At 42.5% G+C, this 19,460-nt stretch overlaps 1 protein-coding gene across 1 annotated transcript; it reads left to right on the top strand.

The window, feature by feature from the left end:
• The first annotated feature begins 1,792 nt into the window (after positions 1-1,792).
• On the top strand, positions 1,793-18,326 carry CENPI (centromere protein I). Its single transcript, XM_068205325.1, is given in 21 exon segments — positions 1,793-1,812; positions 3,053-3,363; positions 4,017-4,154; positions 4,491-4,609; positions 5,627-5,734; positions 6,833-6,881; positions 7,187-7,233; positions 7,904-7,993; positions 9,440-9,568; positions 9,861-10,025; positions 10,268-10,388; positions 10,594-10,682; positions 10,991-11,108; positions 11,208-11,272; positions 11,785-11,897; positions 12,272-12,407; positions 13,137-13,261; positions 14,337-14,385; positions 14,537-14,770; positions 16,619-16,660; positions 17,379-18,326. Coding segments are annotated over 20 exon segments (2,268 nt in total). The 5' UTR covers positions 1,793-1,812; positions 3,053-3,164; the 3' UTR covers positions 17,511-18,326.
• The last annotated feature ends 1,134 nt before the right edge of the window (positions 18,327-19,460 follow it).

Raw genomic sequence — 19,460 nt, 5'->3', positions numbered from 1 at the left:
AGTTTTGTCCTGAATTTTGTGGCTAAAACAGATATATATAGATATATATATATGGCTGCATCTGTTTTAGCAGCAAAATATACATATGTATGCTGAAAAAGCCTCCTCCCAGAGATCCAGTGGGACTAAACCTCTCTTAACGGATGTGCACCCTGAGCAAAGGAACCAGCAATTCACCTCTGACAGACAATCTCATCTTCACAGGCTATCTCAAGGTCATCCAAAATATATACACAGAATTCCCCTGACTTCCCAAAAGATGCTTTAACTACCATGCCCCGACTGGGGTTATTAACTGTGTTTTAATTCAAAACCAAATACAAACACCACCAACTCAAAGCCACACCACGCTGCGCATTCCCACACCACTGAACTGCTGCAGCCTTTCACCTGGGCATCCAAGCCAGGAACAGCCTTTGGGAACTGCTGTGTTTATCTCTTGTAACATTCCTCTCTGAAGCTTGTACAGATGATGATAATAAAGCATCCCATGGAGCAAAGCCTATCTCTGTGAAAGCTTCAGACTGTTCAGTGACTACTAAAAATCCCCCTTTTTCACACTTGCATGGACATGAACAACTGACCCACAGCAGTGGCTGCACGTTCTTACAGAGCGACACAACTCACCGTGGAGCCCAGGAAGAGTTCTGTATTTATCTTAGCGGGCTGTCACCAGAGGACACAGGGAAAAACCACGCACCACAGCTCTGGTCACCATGAAGAGGCTAATTTATTTCTTCTGACTCCAATCATTTATAGTTCTCAAAAGGTGCCAGTGGATTGGAAGGTGAACGTGCCACCTCTCCAACGACACTGGACAAACTACCAGTACATCAAATTTCTCCGCCTCTATGAAAGAATGCAAAGCAATAGCTTGTTTACAGAAAGTTGCATGAGAAAGTTCTCTACAAGAATGTAAACTCAGAAGGCTTTAGAGAATCCTAAGAAATCAGGGCGACAGCTGACCTCTACCACTGCCCCCCAGCATTAAACAGCTATTTTCGGACACTTCCAGCCATCTGTGCTCGCTGGAAGTGGTAAGAACAGATCCACTCCTCGACGACCTCGATGCTAATTTACTCTTTTTTTTTTTTTCCTGTTTCTTCCCCTATGCGCTTTTCTCTCTTATCTCCACGCCCCTCAGCTCATTCCGGTTGGCGTCAGGGCTGCCGCCTCGCTTTGAACGTGCCTTTTTCCCCCGCCTCTCTTTTTCAAAACGCAGCCTGGGGCCGCCGCTCCCAGCCCGGCGGCCGCGGACGCCCCTGAGGCGAGGCCGCCCTTCCCCTCACGGGGGATTCGCGCCGCGCACGCGCGGAGGCGCCGGAAGCGCTGCCGTCATTCCCGCCCAGCGCGCGCGGCGGCGGCGCTGCGCAGGCGCGGCCGGCGGGGAGCGCGCCGGGCAGGCGGTCAGCGCGCGTGCGCGGCGCGGCGGCGCCAGGGTTCAAACGCGGGGACGGCGGGCGGCGGCTCCGGCGCGCTCGGCGGCTCCGGCGCGGCGGCCTGCCCCGGCGGCTCCGGAGGGGCGGCCTGCCCCGGCGCCCTGCCCCGGCGCCCTGCCCCGGCGCGCTCGGCGGCTCTGCAGCGGCAGCCTGCCCCGGCGCGCTCGGCGGCTCTGCAGCGGCAGCCTGCCCCGGAGCGGTCGGCGGCTCCGGAGGGGCGGCCTGCCCCGGAGCGGTCGGCGGCTCCGGAGGGGCGGCCTGCCCCGGCGCGCTCGGCGGCTCTGCAGCGGCAGCCTGCCCCGGCGCGCTCTGCGGTGCCCTCGGGCAGAAGTGCGGTTAGTGGCCGTGGGATGGTGGCCAGAGCGGCGGGAGGGTCGGTTGGCCCAGAACGGTCGGTGGCCGCGGGAGGTGAGGGGTGGTCAGTGACTTCCTCCCCACTGAGGGCCGGGCGGCCCCGCCGCAGCTCTGAGCGCCCCGGGCCCGGCCGGGCTGGGAAGGCCTCGCTGCCTCCGTCCCCTCGGGTGCTCCGGGCGGCCCCGGGCGAGTCGCGGAGCGGCCTGCAGGGAAGGGGGTGAGGGGTGCTGGTGCCGCACTCCTGGTGGCGGCACTGAGGGGCTGCGCAGGGCTGGGCTCGCTGTGAGCCAGAACTGCCCTTCAGTCGCTCTGTCCTTCACCAAACCTTGCCGGTAGAGCTGCAGGACAAAAGGAAACAAAGCACACGTAGAGAAAGAGCTGAGAGAAAGCTGTTGCTGTACTCCAGAGTGTGGTCACCGAGCTTTGCTGCACAGGAAAGTGACAAACAAACCCATAGGGAAATAGTGATGATGGTAGCCTCGTAAGGAAGTGAGAGGTGGAGAGGGAGGATGAGTTGAAAGTCATTCTGTTGTGTTGTGTCAGGAAAGATAGGTTCCAACAATCCAGGGACAGGGGTGCGCACTCTACCAAGTTCAGGAAATTGGAGCGAAATCTTGTATTTTGTGGGTAAAAGGTTGATCTCTCCAGCATATTGAGGAGAAAATATCACTTTTTGTGGCTGTATTTCACCCACAGCTGTGCGGTTTGGCACTGTTGGTCGCTCTTGTGCTGCACTCTGAAGTTTACCAGCATTTCTTAGTTTCTCCAATCCAAGCTGGTTAGTAGGAAGGCTGCAGGAGACTCCAAGTTCTGTGAAATAGGAAAAAAAGTGTTGTTATGATCCTCTAACATCTGTACATAACCTTGCAGAGAATCGTGACTTGTGCACTGATTGCACTGGCATACACAAGAGAAGTAAAGAAAACAATAATGTACAAAATTAACTTAGAAGGAAACTTGGTTGTGTTATGCTAACTTTTTGGTTAGGTTGAATTTTTTTATCAAAATGCCATATAAGATTGTATCAGGTAATGTTTAACTTGGAAGGACCTTGTGTTAATTTTTACTTGAGAATTTTTTTCCTTTTTAATGTAAGATGAGAGTTTTGATACACTGTTGTCTTTGCATCTTTGAGGATCTTGTCTGATCTTTCGGGGAGCAGTCAGCTCTAAACAATTTCTTCTGAATTTGCTCTCGTGTTATGCAGGATGACTCTAAAATCTGCTTGTTGAGAAAATAAATATTTCTTTACCTTGCAGGGAACCAGCTCTCTGACATTCTTTGGCTGATCTCTTTTCTTATCTAATGAAGGATTGGCTCTCACATGACAAATGAGTAAAATTCTCCAGTCTCAGCTGGGATTCTGAAAAGATGCAGCGAAGGCGGACTTCCAGGACCCCAAAGCAGCCTCTGCAGGCTCACCATAAAAGCCAAACTGATCTCTCTGCCTGGCGTAAAGGAGGGGGAAATGACTCTGAAAAAAGTCTGCAGAATCCTCAATCTGCTGATGATCAGAAATATGATAGCCAGGAAGAGTCTCTAGAGCAAGCTTTGAGCTACTTTGAGAAAGGTGAGAGAATTTTTTGGGTGGCTATCTAGGACTGAGAAGATGATAACTTCTCAATGGTACATTCTTAATTAAAAAAAAATTATCTGTTTTCTCTCTTTAATGCCTGAGTTATGTATTACTTCTTTAATGTCTCCAAAGTTTTGTGTTACTACTATGTAAAGAAAAGAAAAAGCATAGAATGGTTTGGATTGGAAGGATCAAACCCCCCTGCCATGGGCAGGAGCACCCTGCAGTAGATCAAGTTGCTCAGGGCCCCGTCCAGCCTTGAACACTTTCAGGGATGGGGCAGCCACAGCTTCTCTAGGCAACCTAAGCCAGGGCCTCACCACCCTCAGAGTAAACAATTTTATCCCTATATCCCCTCTAAACCTCTTTCAGTTTGAAGCCATTCCCTTTGTCCTGTCACTACATGCTCTTGTAAGAAGTCTTTCTACATATTTCTTATTATAATAAAATTTTTAGAATAATTTTCCTTCTGTTTTCCCTTTTTAACCCCTGAGGTATGTAATGTTCCTTTAATGTCTTAAACGTTTTTCTGCTTTGTTACTATGTCAAGAAAAAGGAATATGTGCAGGGGCAGTTCAGAGAAGCTTTAAGTTAATTTCTGTTCAGAAGTTGTTTCATCCTGTGCTTGTCCCGTTTGTTTCTCCCAGTTCAAGACTCTGCTGCACTGAAGACGAAGAGTGTTCTGCAGAAACACCTGGATGCTGTGGAAAGCACTGCCCTGAAACAAGGGCTGCCCCCTGAAGGGATTGAAATACTGCTGAACGTAGTGCTCAGTGGCAAATTTGGTACAGCATTTCTATACTGCTGGTGTATCTTCTGTGAATGTGCCTTTCCCCTCTAATCAAATCTGCTGAGATAATGTGTTCATGGTACTGTAGCATAAAATTAATTTTTCTGGCGTGATTTGGTGTGGTTTCCATTTTCTTTTGTTAAGCTGGAATGAATTATTTAGCATAATTTTGAGGTATAGGTAAGTCCTTACTAAATTCATACACACCATTACTTTGAGCAAGGAAGCTCTAGATAATTTTGTCCTGAGGGAATTTTGACTTAAGCTGCAAAATAATATTGAAGAACCTGGTACATGAGCACCATCTTACTTGAAATTGCTTTTTTTCCAGCTGATACAGTGAACACTCGTTTATTGAAGAGCCTGATTCCTGCCTCAGTGGTACCAGAAAATTCTGTGGTTGCAGCTGTGTCTTGGCTCTGTGTCAGCAAATGCTCAGACAACATCCAGGTAACTTAGTGTTTACAGTAGTTATTGCTCCTGCACAGGTTATTTTGAGGAATCAAAAATCCTGAGGATTTAATGTACAAGGTCTTACACAAGATGCTGTCACTTACCCAGACTGGCAGAGGTGGCCATTGCTGGGATGGGCACCCAAGAAACACATTAAAAGTGTCTGTGGAGATTTGCTTCCTGCTTGTCTTGTATCTCCAAACTCCTCAGGAATGGTGGCTCCACCAAGATTTCTGTGAAATACTTCTGCTGTGTGAGGCATCCTTTAATTTCAGTGAGGCATCCCTTAGGTTATGTGCACCTTGGTTGTGGCAACATGACTTAACATTAGGGAAAGAGTCTTTTTTGTGTTCACATGGTCTGCTCAAAGGTTTACGTGGTAGAATCATGTAGCTGGGCAAAGATTAAGACCACGGAATCCAGCCATTAACCTAATGCTGCCAAGCCAACCGTGTCCCAAGAGCCACAGCTGCATATCTTTTAAATCCCTCCAGGGAAGGTGATTCAGCCACTTCCCTGTCAGTCTGTTCCAGTGCTTGTTCCATCCTTTTGTGATGAAATTTTTCCTATTATCCAATCTCAACCTCCTTGGCAGAACTTGCTGCTTGTTTCTTCTTGACCTATCACTTTTGTACTTGGGAAAAGAGACTGGCCCCTGCCTAACTTCAGCCTCCTTTCAGGGAGTCGTAGAGTGAGAAGGTCCTCCTGAGCTTCCTTTTCTCCAGGCTGAGCCCATGTGTGCCCTGTTTGTTGGATTCCCTCTCTCCCAATCACCAGTGATACACAAATAGGGTCCCATGGTTCTAGAAACCAAAACCCAGTTGCCAACCGCAGTGATGAGGCCAGTGAATCCCTTGGCAGACTTTCTTCATGTGAATACCCCTGAACTGTTTGTCTGTAGCTCCCTGGTTATCCTTGAGAATGGTGTGTATCCTTACTGATTGTGTCTTCTGATTCCCCTGCCTTGCTTTTGCTCATCACTTAATGTAATGTGGTTTTTTTTCCTGTCTGCAGCTGCTGTTTTTAAAGTGGCTGATCACCATGTTTGACTTCATTGATCACAAGGAACAACTTCATGCCCTCTATGGTTTCTTCTTCTTCTTCCTGCAATATGAGAAGATGGTAAGGAGAGCTGAAGAACATATGGAACTGATAAAATAAACCTTAATGTTCATTAGTAGAATACATATTAGTGCTAGAATTAGTCTGGAGTAGGTGTTGGTTAGAGCCCATTTTCTGATGGCTGTATTTCTTTTTTTATTTTCTCTTTGCATTATAAGGTTGCTGAGTAATTTAGATCCTTAAACAGGCAAGCACTGTAAGATTGCTGTGGTCTGTCTGTTTAACATGTTTCAAAGAATTGCTATGCTGTATCACAGAGTATGACCATTTATTCTGTCTAAATTCCCAAGAGTAACAGTGGTCTCTGGGATTTTCAGACATCAGCAGGTAAAGTCTCCTGCTCCTGGGCAGAAACTGACTTGTATACCTTGGGCAAAAAGAAAAAAACAAGGAAAAAATTTAGAGCAGTGTTTATTTAAGGTGAGAAACTAATTGGTGTTCTATTTAATTAATTTGAAATATAGCTTAAAAGAGAACAAGCATTCAGGCAATTTCTGCCATATGGCAACTGTAAAATCCAGGAATCTTAAGTGTTTGGATTCAGTGCATAATAAGATAATTTTGGTAGTCATGTTAGATATGAGATTGTTAATACTCTTTCACTTTAGGATATTCTGTGGTTAAAACAAGCTCCCAAAGTTCTGAGTTATATTTCTTTTAATGTTTTAATGGTTTTAGATTAACTTCCATTTATAATCTTTCTATAAAACTGGATTTAAGTTCTTAATGTTTGAAATAGCTTTTTCAGACATGATGGGTCAGTTGGAAAGTGCATCAGAGTTGGTTTGAAGCTAATTTAAGACTCTTTACAGCCTCAGTTGCAGTTAAAAGCTCTAAAAAAGTGCATTGGTTCAAAGATGCCTTTCCTTTTGAAAATGTAATGGCGCTATCACTGCTGACTCATGTAATTTCTAGACCATGTTCCAGAAGAAATGATCCAAGTTAATTAAAGAGCTTGGTTACTGTCAGGACTGCTCACGGTGCAGATGAGGTTTTAAATGAAGTTGCTATGTGGGGCTGTCTCTTGTGCTGCTTTTTGTGTGTCCTGGCTGTGTGTCTGCAGCAGCAGGAGAGCTCATGGCTGCCCTTGCTTTGCAGTGCCCCTACGTCTGCCACCTGCTCTACCTGCTGACCAGGAAAGAACATGGTGAGTCTCATCTGTGTGAGCTGAAATACCATTTTATTTCTGATTCTGTGTGCTGGTGCTGCCTTTTCCAATGCAGCAGATACGATGGTTAGCCAATATTGTGCTTTTAATGCAAGGAAGAATGAGTGGTAGTTCAGGCAAAACTTTGTGTAACACTTGGAAACCTCTTTATTACCCTAGAAATAAGAATTATTGGTTCTGCTTGCTTTGTCATGATTTTATAATAAATGTTACTTATGTAACTTTTGTTTAAATGTCTAATGCAGTGTTTTCTAAATCCTTTATATTCTTAATTGTATTTCCAGTCAAGCCTTTTCGGATTAGGATACTGCTTGAACTCCAAGCAAAAATGGTGAGTTTATTTCAGATTTTGTAGAGTTTGAACTGTGGTTAATAATGCACTTTGTAAAACTAATGTCCTTACGCAGTGGAGAAAAGTGGCTTGGACTTGGCATTGTAGGTTTTAGTCTTTGTAGCATCAGAGTTTCTCTCTTTCATGTGCATCCCTAAATTTCCTGTGTGTTTTGTGAGCACATGCCATGATATATGCAAAGCTCAATGTTTTGTGACCAGGTATGTTGAAATCTCTGAAGCTAGGGGCAGCTTCATTTATCTATTACAGTCTTTACCTTTCTATTCGTCTTCCTTTTTCCAGTGGTACCAAAAATGACCGGAAAATATACAGTTGTAGAGGACCTTGCTTTTTTTTTTCTAAAGAAAAAAACATTGCTATAATAACATGTTTTTTAGACAGCAGAAGACTATTTATTATCACTCTGTTAAGTTCCTTTCTATCAGTTATGACTACAGAAAGGTCTTCAGTTCTCTTGCTATAGTTATTTCATTGACCCAGTTTCTGTTTGTCAGTTTCAGTTGTTTATCTATGGTTACATGTTCGTGTGTAGCTCTAGGAATTTAACTTTTACTGATCACTGGGGTTTTTTGCTTCTAAAATACAGCATTCAGTTTCTATATTAAAAACATACCCCACATGTTTTCCCTCTTGTTCTGTTATTTGACAGGGAATGCAGTCTCCTCTGCAAGCTCTGCTATCACTTTACAAACTTTTCTGCCCAGAACAGGTGACCATAACCCTCCCTGGGAAAACGAAGGTAAGGAGTTAGATTTAGTCAATTTGAAACCAGGATTTACTACAGTATTTGTGTGGAGCTTTCTGTTGAAGCTATAGCAGATTTACTGGTGAAGATTAATTCTATTTCCTCTTTTCACTGAGTAAAATCAGGTTTAGATGAGTATTCCTTGTCTTGTGTTTTGTTTCCTCTTCAGCACAATGAGATGATTTGGTAAGGAATGACATCTACCTTTATTTTATGTGGATTACTTTAATCCTTCTTTTGGTGTTCCTGCTGGGTTTGACTTGTTTCACACAATATTAAGTTTTGAAATAAACAAACTGTCTAATTTGTCAAGGTATTGTTCTAATTGCTGCCATTCTCAAGTACAAATGACAGTGGAAGTCAGTAAGTAGCTCTGCACTTGGAAAGTCTCAGACACTTGTGTCATAGGAGAGAGAAAAAAGCAGGTAAAAATGTGGGAAACTGATTTGTCAGAGCTGCAAGGAACGGCAAAAAATGATTCCCCTTTTAGAGAGGCCTGTATGCTCAGCCCTTTGACCAAGTAGAACCATGTGGCAGAACCAGATATAAGAGAAAACAGCATCTGGTGAGACCTAAATTGTGCAACAAAATTTTATTTTAGTGGCATAGGCTTAAAAGTTCGAGATTTCTGTTGGTCTTTTAGAACAGACATTTAATTTATATGCAGGCAAGTTGAGTTTCAATAAAATTTATTTCAATCTGCTTGTGTATTTATATTTTCTCTAAATTTTTACTTTGCATTGTGCTGCACAGTCATCTGTTGTAGAATTTACATTTTTTAGCATGCACATTTACGTTTTTTAGTAGTGCTAGTAAATTACTAGCAACTAGATCCCAAATATTTCTTCAACTGTCTTTATGAACGTACTGTGTTGTGTACTAAAAGCTTGATTAACTAGGTCCAAGCCAATCCAAATACTTTTGTGATGGTTTGGCACTTGATTAGAATTGAAAGACTGATTGGCATTGAAGTGTCAAAAAATGCGTGGAAAGGTGTTAGCTTTTCCAATTTTCTGTAGTAATATCTACATTAGAGTATTTGGTTACTTGTGGCATTGCTCTGTTATGTTGGTGTCACTGATGCTGAATTCAGGAAATTTTTCTGTTAACTGGGCATACCTTGACAATGTTTAATTTTAAGATATGCTTGAGATTTAATCTATGAGTTAATGATTGGTTTGAATTAAGATTATAAGATAGAAGTGTTGGAGATCCCTTCAGAAAATGGGGAACACTGTTTCCAAAGGAAATAAAAGCCCAGCTCTTGAATTGTAGACCAGAGGTGGTGAAAATGAGGAATGATGTGAGTTCTGTGCTGTGAAAATCTGTCAAGTAGAGTGTCTACGTGACTGTGGTGATGTTTATCAGGATAGAAAGTGATCTTTCTGTTGCTTTGTCTTAGCTGAACTCCTTGCATGCATGTCTGATTTCTGCTTCCAGACTTACTTCAAGAATTCAGAGGGCCCATGGAAAGCAGTAATCACTGCAGTAAGGCAAAGAAACAAGGGAACCTCTCCCCTGACCCAGGCAGTGTTTTTAGGCACAGCTCAGCCTCAGTCACGAAAAAGGGTATGTTATGGGCCTGAGGCACACCCTAGAAGGTGCCAAGTAGTGATTTTCATTATGGATATTGGCAAATAATGGGAGTCTGGCTTTATTTTGGCACTGGAAAGGGGGGAGTAACTATAGAGAAATGCAACAATCAATTATAATGAAAACCTGGTTACCTTTTTAATGGTAAAAACTTTTTTTTACCTTTTTTAAAGGTAAACCCAGGTAAAACTGGGTCTTTCTGGGAGCACTGTTCATGAGTGCAGCCAGCTGCATCGGAAGCTGCGTCATTTGTGTTTCTTTTCTACAGAAATGGAACGCCCAGTTGGTTATACCTGCCAGCAGTGCACACACAAATCATTTAGAAGAGGACAGGGAAAAGAAGTGTTTTTATTTGTACAGTAAAAACGAGTCTTTTCCAGTGGAGCAGCTGCACACCTTCCCTCAGCTCCTACAAAATATCCACTGTCTAGAGGTGAGTTTCAGGAGGGTCTTGGTGAATGTTTTGGGAGATCAAAGGATGGTCCTCTATGCCCTATATATATATATGAGTAGTGTGTGGGCTACCTCATTCTAACAGAGCATCTAGTCCTAACTGAGGAGGGTGGAGGAGTCCTGGGAATGGTCTTGTTGCTGGTAAAAAGACTGGACATAAGGTTCTCTGACAGTTTATTGATGTAAATACAGAATAATCCTTTATTTTCTTTTTTCTTGCAGTTTCCTTCCCAGATGGGTTCAGTACTAACAAACCCCTTATTGCTTCACTACATGAATTGTGTGAAAGATGAATCTATTTACCTGAGGCTGTACTATTGGATGGGCCAGATGCTCCAGGAAGGTAAGAACACTAGTATTATCTTGTGAGGTAGGGAGCTAAAGGATGTCTGAGGCTTTTCACTTTTCAGTAATGGTTCTTTGCTATTCATATTTACAGTCATAACCATAGGGTGTTAAAACAGCTACTGGAGGAGAACTGAATTTGGTTTCTCATTGTGCTTGTTCTTGCTTGCTCATATTCAAATACAGTATTCTCTCCTGTTCAGAGTGCACCTGGTGTGTGGTTGATAACCCACATGAAGAAGAATTCAAGAGCTTCCTGGAAACTGTCTACAAGGCAGAATGCTTCTTGCAGGTAAGTGTGTTTTGTGGAAGCCAAGGGTTTCTTTCACAAAATCTTCCCTTAAAAACTTCTAGCACTTACCAGTTTCCTATAGTATTTCTAAGACAGTGACTCAAGTGATAAAAATACCTTTGCCTGTGGCAAGTCAATATTCTGGAAATGACCTTGGTTTCTGCAGTAAAAATAATCTAAGAATGATAATTTGAATATCCTGGCAAGTATGGCAGGAAGTAGGTGTGAGCCTCTTGCTTTTGCCAGTGATGTGAGTGTGGCAAGCTGCAGTCAGATGACTTTTTGAATGCTTCTCCTCTGCTTTGCAGGAGGGGTTTTCTGCCTGCGAAGAGTTCCTGTATAAGACCCTTCCTCTCTGGGATGGCTTCTGCTGCCGCTCAGAAGTCCTCAGACTCGTGAGTTGGATCCCCCTCAGCAGTTTCTCTGGTATGTGCTGCAGGTCCTTTGGCTGAGCTTGGACAGTGGGGATATCTTGGAGCATAGAATTTGTGCACTGATAATGATACTGCTTTCTCATTTTTTCAGACATTAAGTCACATCTCTATGATCCCCTGGCACAGCTCTTTTTCACATCATCTCTTTACTTTAAGGTAATTTAATGAATTACATTGAATACAATGGCTGTTTGCATCTAGTTGATACTGCTATCTGTGCTTGTGTTAGGTGTAGCAATCTGAGGGATTGTATAGGAAACATCTTTTTGAGAAGTCTGTGCCCAAACAGGATAAAATAGATACCTACAGTTTAACTTCTTTAGGAATTAGGTGCTTTGAGATATCTTCCTTTTTTGACAGGAATTAAGCTGGGGCAGTGGAGATAAAAAGAACTGATAGCACACAACACAATAGTTCATTTGTTTTATTGTGGTTATAACTACTTGTTTAAACTGTTTTATTGCAATTTTTTCAGTACTTGAAGTTCACATTCTCATGGAAAGGCTATATGCAACACATAAGTTCATTTCTAGGGGCCTTGCAACTATGTCACTGCTCCTGAGAAACTCTTGGCACCTTTCCTTGGCTATGCCAATTCTCAAGGCATTCTGTGTTCAGAATTACTCGCATAAATTGTCACCAACTGGATTTCTTTTTGCCTATTGCAGTGCAGTGTTCTTGAGAGCCTGAAAGAGCTGTTGCAGAACTGGTTAAATTGCAATGCGATTCAAGTGGATTCGGAGTCTTCTTCGTAAGTTTGTCTTGAAAGAATGCAAGCCATGTTCTGTGCATTGCTCACTGGTGTGTTTAGATCTGTATTCTATCCCTAACACCCAGCCTAAAGACCAACCAGAAGGTTAATAATGCTGTTATAATTCTGCTATATTGTAAGCTACCTTGTCAGGCCTGATCTTTTTCTTTAGAAGTATTTCTGCTGACACTGGAAATGTAAGTGTCCAGAATCCAAAATCCTCATAGCACTGATAGCTAGGTGTTCATAATGGTGCTGATAACAATGTGTTACTGGCTGTATTGAAGAACAAGTGTCTGAGTATTTGATGGGGCAAAAGCATAAATTTCAATTTTGTTTTCCCATTTTCCATGTTGCTGTTTGCAAAGAGGTATCTGTAATGTTGTGCCATGTCTTTGCTGCAGGAACACCACCCTCTCTGGACTAGTGAACGTGGTGGCTGAACTGGTTCACTTTGTGGGACGGATCTCTACTGTAGGGCTGCGTTTGGAAAACAATTCCACGCTCTTGCTCTACTTCATCCTGGATTTCTACAGGACTGTGTGTATCCCAGTCATTTTGTCTTTCTTTTCAAGTGCACCTAAAGCTGTTTGCGTTTTTAAGCTAGAGCATAAAAAATGTCTTCCTCATTGTAGTTTACAGAACTTCGTGATTAAGTGCCAGAATATTCCACATACTTGGTAGATCTGCAGGTGAAAGCTGCTGTTGTTGCATCCACAGGCAGAAGTAAATATGCTGCTAGAAAGTGGTTGCTCTTAATTTAGAGGTGAACTGAGGAAGGAGAAGTAACAGTAGGCCATAACCTGCTTTTTTTAATGCTGACTTAAAGAAAAGAACAGTGATAAGTTCAATTTCAAACAACTTGGGTTTTTTCCTTAAATGTTTCCTTAAAAACATGGGGTTTTATTTCTAGTTTGTGCTGGAGGCAAACTAAACAGCATCAAATAGCCTTAAGTATTCTCCAGCTTCATGTCCTCTCTGTAGTTGTGCTTATTGTGAACTCCAGCCATGGTGTAGCAACAGCTCCTACAGTTCAGGTTGGGAATAGCTGAAAAAACAATGAGAGTTCTATTTGTGACTGAATTATCCATTAAAAATGCACAAAACCAATGGGTCACAACACTTGTGTAAGACACCCTGGCCTTCCCTTTTGGATGGATCTGTCTGGAATTCAGTGTCGTGCTCTCTGTTGCTCTTAACTCTTTGGGGATTTGTAATAATCATTACTTTGGCAGTAATAATCAGCCTGGATGTGCTTCATTCCTGCAGGTGTGTGACATATACCTGGAGTACAACCTGCCTCTGCTGATAATGCCTCCTGCTGGGATTTTCTACCCAGCACTGCTCAGCATGGATTCTGTCAACCTGAATCAGCTCTGCTACATTATGTACAGGTACTACAACAGGTGTAGGCTGCAGGACTCCTTGTCTTCTTTCAGTCTTTTGGAAATTAAATTACTTTGTTGTAAAAATCTGGGATCTGCTTCTTGCTGTGCAAGGTAAAGGTAAAAATTCCACTTGTGTCCAGCTTTCATGTTAAAGGATTTTATAGCTGTAGTTCCTACTTTTTTTTTTTCCTTTTTTTTTTTTTTGTCTGTTATCCAAGATAGCAGGATTCTGACCTCTTTCCTGGTATTATTTCCATATCTTTGATATATGAAGGAAGAAGTTCCCCTATTGTTTTGAGGGAACTAAAGTCAGCCAGCTGGAATTAACAGTGGTAACTGTACAACTTCTCACTCCTGTTCTTTGGCTACTACACTTGAGCTTTTCTATACAAATTCTGCCATGTGCTGAGTAGGAAGCACTTCTTCCACTTCCAAACTCCAGGAATTTGGGGCTGCCTCGTGGTGCTGGCAAGGCCAAAGACAGCACTGTTTGTTGCTCTGCAGGATCCACCACCAAGGCTGCACTTCTTGGCCTCGTTAGTTCCAGTGGCTGCATCTGCAAAGAGTGGCCAATAGCTGACAGCTGGTGCAGGGCTCTCCATGTGGCTTTTTCTCTAAGGAATCTGCAGGGTAATTAACATGACAGGAAGGTCTCTAGGAAATAAGAAGAGCTAGTGCTTATTATATAGAACAATTGTCAAGTTGCATTACTTCCAGTGGCTTCTGTTTCTTTGCTTAGTGAATGAAAGTCTCCCTTCTTAAAAACACCCTGCATTTCTCTGCTGATTTGAAGGCTGGATGTCCATTCTTGTGTTGCATTTATGAAGGTGACTGTCCCAGGCAAACTGGTCATGTGTGAATCATTTAAGAGGCTAATATTATTAGATATGTCCCTACTCTGCCAAGTGATAAAGTCCCTTTGAATTCTTTGTCATGTCTTCCACCATAAAGTTTTATTTTTCTCATGGCAAAAATAAGTTTTCTTGATACATTCCTTCAGCTTTTTTCAACACAGGCATGTAGGAAAGATTTATAGGCCCCTAATTTTCTTTCTTTTGTTTTTTTTTTTTTTTTTTTTCAGGTATCGAACCAACTTAGTGGCTGCAAAACAAAATGAGCTGTGTAAAAAGGTATTGTGGACACACCTGTTATATGCTAGAACAGACTTTAGCAAGGAACTGGGTTGGGTGGAGGTGTACTAATGGCCATCTTTTAAGGAGTGGAGGGAGCACACAGCTGCTTTGAGGATGTTATTTATTGATTTTTGTTTTTCCCCCTCAGAAAATACTGCAGTTCAAGTTCAGTAACCAGACATACCAAGAGTACAACCAGTACATAATAGCTATGGTGGGCTGTCTGTGGACATCCAGTGCGTTCCAGAAGGATACTCATCCTCAAGGTCTTTGCATGGATGATGAACTGTTGAGTAAAACTGCAGTGAAGGAAATAAAAAACAGCTTTAACATCGTCTATCATCCAGCCCTGATGGGCTACTCTGTTCAATTCCTGCAGCAGGTAATGGTGTAGGCCAAGATTTGGATCTTTCATGGCACCAGATGTTCTGTCTTGACTGTTTCTGCAGAGAAGTGTCTCTGTGTCCTGGCTGACTGGTACAGGCAACTGACCTTTCAAAAGTTGCTCTGGCATTCTGTGTTTGTTAGATTAATGGCACAACTTGGAGAGTCTTTGTGTGGTATGACAGCAGTTGAATGTATGAATGTAGCAGTTTTGTATGTGAATTTGTACTCATGATAACTTTGAGATAGGACTAAAATAATGGAATAAATGACATTTCAGTGAGAGCTTACTAAGGGTGCATAAAATAGGCAGTGTGATCTAAATATTTAAACTCTAGAAAGTCAAGGAAGGCATGGTTAAATTATATACAGTTGTTCATGCTGGAATTCCTTAGCAGTACTTTCTGGCTCTTGTGGTAGCTTTTTTGGCTTACTGAAATAGAAATACAAGTAGCTGCTTCAAGTACAGAGGTAAGAGAACATGGAGCTGTCTTGCACTGTCTGGTGTAAGTTCTGCTGGGCGTTCTCTTGAGCTGTGGGTGCCCTCATGTGTTCAGTCCAGCTGCTGAAGAGTGGAGCAAGCAGTTTGCCAGAGCTGTTGTTGTCCTAAGATGTGTGCTGCTCCAAGAAACCAGGTTTTGTAGGCTGTCTAAGGGCTGCACAAAGATGCCAGTTTGTTGTGAGAAATGCTGGCAGGCTCAAGGCCAAGTGTGGGTGTGACTGCTGGATTGCAGCAAGGGGCACCTGAGAAGTTGAAGCAAAGAATTCTGGTTAAGAACACTTGACAAATTTGCCTTTGTTATGTGTTTGGTGTCATGAATCAAGCTAGTTTGTGTCTTACTGCTGATTAAACTTAGATTTTGTCTTTGCTCAGGGAAGCTATTCTGGTTTTGTTAGACCAAGGAAAGAAGTTGTATATATCTCATATCTTTTGTCCACATAACTTATGTTCTGAGGCTTCCTAGACTTACGGAATATCCTGCAGTGGAAAGGACCCACAAAAATCATAAAGTCCAACTCCTGCCTCTGCAGAGGACAGCCTGAGAATCCCACCCCGTGCCTGGGAGTATTTTCCAGACACTTCTTGCATTCTGTCTGGCTTGGTGCTGTCACCACTTCCCTGGGGAGCCTATTCCAGTGCCCATTCACCCTCGGTGGGATGAACCTTTTCCTGATATCCAACCTAAACTTTCCCTGACACAGGTTCCTAATTCTTCTTTGTAAGTTTTACACATTTAAAAAAGCCCCAAACTACAAACCAACAACCATAACAAAAAAACCAAAAAACACCCAACCTCAAAATCACTTAAAGCCCCCAAAACCTACTGGTGGGGAATTCTTTCATTCTCTTCCTACTGTAGAAGGAGGAGGAATTTTGCTTGGCAGCTATGACAAATGTGTTTTAAGGCAGGAGGAAATAATGTTGAGCTGCAGGGACATGTTTTCCTCAGCAGTGCTGAGCACCAGAGGGCACTGCTCTGCAGCACTGGGGGACCGCAAGCACTGATCTCAGTGTCAGTTCTCTCCTTTTTCGATTTCTCGTTGTGAATTTCTAATGTTTAGAAAGGGAAACTTTTACACTGTACAGAGACAATGGTAGAGATACCTGTGAATATTCCCTGTTCTGTCCTGTAATGCTGCAGCACAGGGCAAGAGGGTCCAGATGTTGCTTTGCCACTTGTGCACAGGGTATGATGCTGGAAGGCACCTCTGAAGCAGGATTAAAGATCTCAGAATTTCTTTGCATGCCTGCACTTCCTGATTTAGAAGAGGACTTAGCAGAGACCCAGCAACCCTGGACATACTTTTTATCTGACTTGATATTGTTTTATTCTCTTTTCTTAAGATTTGTCCTGATGATACCACCTTCAACTTCAAATTAATTAAGGTAAGATTTCTTGTTTTAGTAAATAAAGCAGGAAATTCACAAATGCTTTAGAAAAATTTTGGAAGGGGAAAAATTCCAGCTGTAGGCTTTGATTCAGTCTCTTAACAGGGCCAAACAAGAGGACATCAACACTTGAGAAGTTAAGTATCTGTGGCTAGTGATTTGAGACTTATTCTCTTCATGAGCCAGTGCAGTGTCAGGACAGGGCTGTTTATTGCTCTCTGCAGGCTCCAGGAAAAGTTACATTCTCGATGCACTTAAAGTTCATTGACAATACAAATTCTGCTCTATATTATATTTCTGAGACAGATGTGTAGCTCTGTTACAGCTTTGAACAGGAATCCTTCACTGAGCAAATAGCAGTGGCAGCTGGTTTCCTATGCCACAGTGTACTTCAAACCTGATCTGGAGCAGTCACCACTAGTGGTGGAAGGAAGACTTTAATGGCTATGTTCACTTCGTTCCTGACACAGTCCCTTTTGTTCCAATAGACTTTTATTTTTCTAGAAGTGGGATTTATAAAAACTTTCAGTGTTAAAGAAAGGTCATGTTTCAGTCTAAGAATGTGTATTGTGTAATTGTGGGCATTTGGGAACAGCAGGTGACCCTCCTGTAAATACCTGTGGGTATTTACAGGTGTCACCCAACTTGTGGATGTTGTCCCACAGGAAAGGTAAAGCTTTGTTCTGCACATCTGACTCTTCTTTCTGGTTTACAGGGGAAGAAGTGGGACTGGTATCTGGAATATCTCTATGCCCAAGGTTTGAAGGGGCTGAAGGCCTTTATTGAGAGCAGCATCAGTCGGGTTTCCCGGGGCTCTTGCAGCAAAGCGGAGAATGCGGAAGCGTGACCCTGGGGCTCACTGGAATTCTCCTGTCATCTGGAGCAGCCTTGCAGCCTCTAAAGGACTGTGTCACTAATTCTTCCCTTCTCAGAGGAGAGAAACAGCATTTACTCTTGGCTGCACTTTTGTACTGTCATCTCTTATGAAAGTGAAGACACAGATGTTGAGGCTGGCTTGGTTCACTAACACTGAATCCCCTCCTGTCTCTGCTAAACATCTCTGGTCTGAAGCTGGTGAGCTCTGTGTTATGTGACATCCACCTTTTTCACCCTAGTGTTTCTCTGTTGGAGTATCTGCTTTGATTGAGAAACAAACGTTTTCCATCTCAAAACTGCAGTGAGCAGTGGTGCTTCATTTATAAGTAATGTTGACCACTGACCTGCTTTGCCTTGCTCAGCAGCAGGTAATGAGAAACAACTTAATCAGGCTTTCTGGGGTGCTGTGCATGTCTTGGATTGGAGCAATGTGAGTTTCCCAGTTCCCTGTTGTACCCTGTATGACTTTTTTAACAGGCTGATCAAGCTGACCTTCCTGAAATTAGTTTTAATTTTGAGGCTTTTGGAACAGTATTTTTGCTAACTTTTGTAATAATGATGTTCTGGTACAGCTGGAAAGTTTGGAAAGTTTTGGTTCTGTTGATGGTTTATTGGTTTGAGCATGTACACAGTGTTGCCACCAGCTCACCATTTTCTATATTGATAAGTGCAAATGTAACTTTCCTTTGGTGTTTTTAGCTTGGTAGGTGTTGTATATTATTTGCATGCATATGTATAATTTATGTTCTGTACAATATTTCTAATGGGTAATTTTGAAAAAACTCTTACAAAATGTATCTTCTCCTGTCATTTCATCATAAGTCTGAGGAGAAGCTGAGAGAAGCTGAACGGAGGTTTCTAAAATCTGAGTGAACTTTATTTTTCTGCTGTAAAACAAGATTGTAACCACTTGAGAGTTGGGTTAGATTATAGTGAATTTTGCATTGTGACTCTGTGCTTTGATTCAGTAAAGGAATCAGTCTTGAGAGTGCCTCTGGAGCCACTCAAGATGTTTGCTTTCTTCATCCTCTCAAAATCAGACTGGTGGAGTACCACAGTTCTCAGCTCAAGTACATCTGGTTAATGTCTAAAGTATTGCCCTTCTCTTTCATCTGTGTTATCCCAAGTAGTACAAGTGCTGCTTGCTAATTTTTGTCAAGAGAAACAGATCTTCAAAACTCTGATTGTATTTGTTCAACAGGAGAAACTCCATATATCAACCTTAGAGGAGTTTTTAATATGTTTCAAGATGTGGCCCTAACATACAACAAGTATTTTTCTGTGAAGCTACCTTCCAAAAGGTGTTGGAAATATTATTTCCACTTTTGCTGGAAAGGCTGGGTACATCTCAAAGGAGCAGTAGCCAGGAAGACAAGGCTTCCTGTTGGCTAGGTGCTGTTTGGAGTTTGTAGAAGGTACATTCCTGTCAAACTGGGGGTGCTGCCAGAGGCTTCATTTAACTTGTGAAAGATGCCCAGGTTCTTAAGAGTGTGAGTGATGTGTGTAAATGTATTTAAAGCAGCTTATAGCAGAGTCCTTTAGGATATACTGAATGTTTTACAGTTACTGGTCCCTGAGATCAGTTTTCCCTTGGGGTTGGTGTTTGGTTGAGGAAACACAGAATCGTGTTATGGAAGACTTGCAGCATCACAGGTCTTTATTATACCCTGTGTTGTGGAAGTATTTAAGCAGAATGCACAGTTTTGACATTGAAGTACACAGGCTGCGCGCTTAGAAGTGCAGAACTACAGCAACAGGATAGCTAACTTGGTTTTAATGTCGAGTTGTTTTTTAGGTTTGGTTTGTTTTTGTTTGTGTGGGGGATTTAGTTTTGTGTTCCTGTGGGTTTTTTCTCTTTTTGTTGTTGTTTTGTGGTGGTGTCTTTTTTTTTTATCTTGTTGGACAAGATGCCTGTTTAAAA

Source organism: Anomalospiza imberbis, chromosome 14 (assembly GCF_031753505.1).
Source record: "Anomalospiza imberbis isolate Cuckoo-Finch-1a 21T00152 chromosome 14, ASM3175350v1, whole genome shotgun sequence".
NCBI classification, from domain to species: domain Eukaryota; kingdom Metazoa; phylum Chordata; class Aves; order Passeriformes; family Viduidae; genus Anomalospiza; species Anomalospiza imberbis.
Note: the sequence above shows the minus strand (reverse complement) of the source record. Positions and strands in the feature narration are given on the sequence as shown.